Source organism: Episyrphus balteatus, chromosome 1, assembly GCF_945859705.1.
Source record: "Episyrphus balteatus chromosome 1, idEpiBalt1.1, whole genome shotgun sequence".
NCBI lineage: Eukaryota > Metazoa > Arthropoda > Insecta > Diptera > Syrphidae > Episyrphus > Episyrphus balteatus.
In genome coordinates this window covers 164,624,505-164,626,298 of record NC_079134.1, presented here as the reverse complement: position 1 = coordinate 164,626,298, position 1,794 = coordinate 164,624,505, and the positions used below count along the sequence as shown (strand labels likewise).

General features: G+C 32.8%; 1 protein-coding gene across 1 annotated transcript; it reads right to left on the bottom strand.

Moving 5' to 3' along the window:
- Positions 1–653: 653 nt before the first annotated feature.
- On the bottom strand, positions 654–1,532 carry LOC129921086 (uncharacterized). Its single transcript, XM_056002744.1, has 2 exons — positions 1,313–1,532; positions 654–1,252 (listed from the first exon to the last, which is right to left on the bottom strand). Exons 1-2 carry the CDS (start codon positions 1,361–1,363, stop codon positions 728–730), a joined length of 576 nt encoding a protein of 191 aa, XP_055858719.1. The 5' UTR covers positions 1,364–1,532; the 3' UTR covers positions 654–727.
- Between the last annotated feature and the right edge of the window lie 262 nt (positions 1,533–1,794).

The window sequence follows — 1,794 nt, the reverse complement described above, 5'->3', positions numbered from 1 at the left end:
ACATTCTAATTGAAGCTGTCTTCAATTAGGGATTTGGCTTAAAAAACTATTAGCTTGCAAGTTTCCGACAACCAAGTAAACAAAATTCATGTTTCAATATCGTCGATTCTAAGACAAAATACATTCATAAACCTTTGTACCTTCTGGCTGACTTGGGATTACTTGTTTTTTGTACCTTCTGGCTGACTTGGGATTACTTGTTTCAGGGGGTCTATTACGTAATACGAAACGAGCGATAAGTCAACGATCCTGAAGTAAACGATAGTCACGACAAAGAGCGAAAACGATACAGTCGTTTGGCTAAACTAAACCGAAAAATATATTTTTTTTGAGGCTCACATGAATTCTACCAGTAAACGCAATAAATTATGACAGCTAAACGGTAGGTAACTGGCAGTCGTAAAGATTAACGAGTATCGTTGAAGTAAAACGATTATCGTAATACGTAGTCGCATTTCAACGAAAACGGAGTAGTTTCAACGATAATCGTTTTACAAAATAGGGCCCCAGTATTAATTAAATATCAATTCTGTTATTTTTGATCAATTTCAAACTTTTCTTTTTCCAAATGTAGGTAGGTAAAAGATTATTTTTTTAAAGGTTTATTTCAAGATTTGACTGACTTCCCACCAAATCAAATACAAAATAACAAATTATTTAAAACAAATTTTTAATTAAAATCTTTCTTTAATTGACAAATTAATGCTTTTTAGTCTTAAAATCAAATCTATGCATCTGATTCATTCCAAATTAAAGAATAATGTTGCTCAAAGCTTTTACGACAAAATATACCAAATTCAGCCATAGTTTTATAATCTGACGAGCAAAGAGCCACGTTAAGATCTTTCACTGCTTCGCCAAAATCGCGATTACGTTCGGTAAGATTAATACCTTCGTAGCGTTGGACATCTTCAAATAAAGGCAATCCCAGCAAACCCATTATTCTCAGGATAATATTTGAGATATTAGTGTTGCCCAGGCACACATAAAACTCGACAGGAAATCGTTTGGTTTCATTAGAAATGTTGGGCTCACGTTTTAAGTCATTAAATTTCCATACGATATTATTACGCTCAGAATCATCAAAATAATTGCGGACTTGTATGTACAAAAGCCATTTTTGAAGATCAGCATATTTTACCCAATTTTTCGAAGAAAGACAATGCAAAAGCTCAGAATCTCCATATCCCATTGGACAATTTTGGGAGTGTTTTTGAGTTGATGTCGAAATATAACTATTGGATAAACTAAGCTAAAAAAGGAAAATCTTTGATTAACTTATTGATTCAAACTGTTTTGAATAATACTTTACCTCATCTAAGGATAGATTGTCTGAAGACTGAGGCCACCACTGGTAACCCATGACTGGATACAATTTAAGTTGAGACTCGAAAGAAGATTAATAATTAATTGAGGATTGGAAAATTAAAAAAAATTATAGCAAATGTGAACCGTACAGTAAATATAAATTAAAATTAGTATCGTTTTTTTACCGTTTACCAATCACCACCACTGAAACTTGATCTGAAAAACAAAAGTTTAATGGCTAATTTATGGTGAGAAGCCATTAGCCAAAAGCCAGCTAATAGCTTGCAAATAAATATATGAATAGAACACAGTATTACCAGATGTAACTTGAAGTCTCTCCCCCCAAAAAAAAAGGCACATGTAATGCCTCATTTACATGAGTGAAAATTTTCCTTTATTAATAGTGCGTTCATTTGGGATTATTTATTTAAGCCTGGTACGCTGCTCGCGCTAAAATTTAGCTGAGATAAAATTCCCATACAAGTT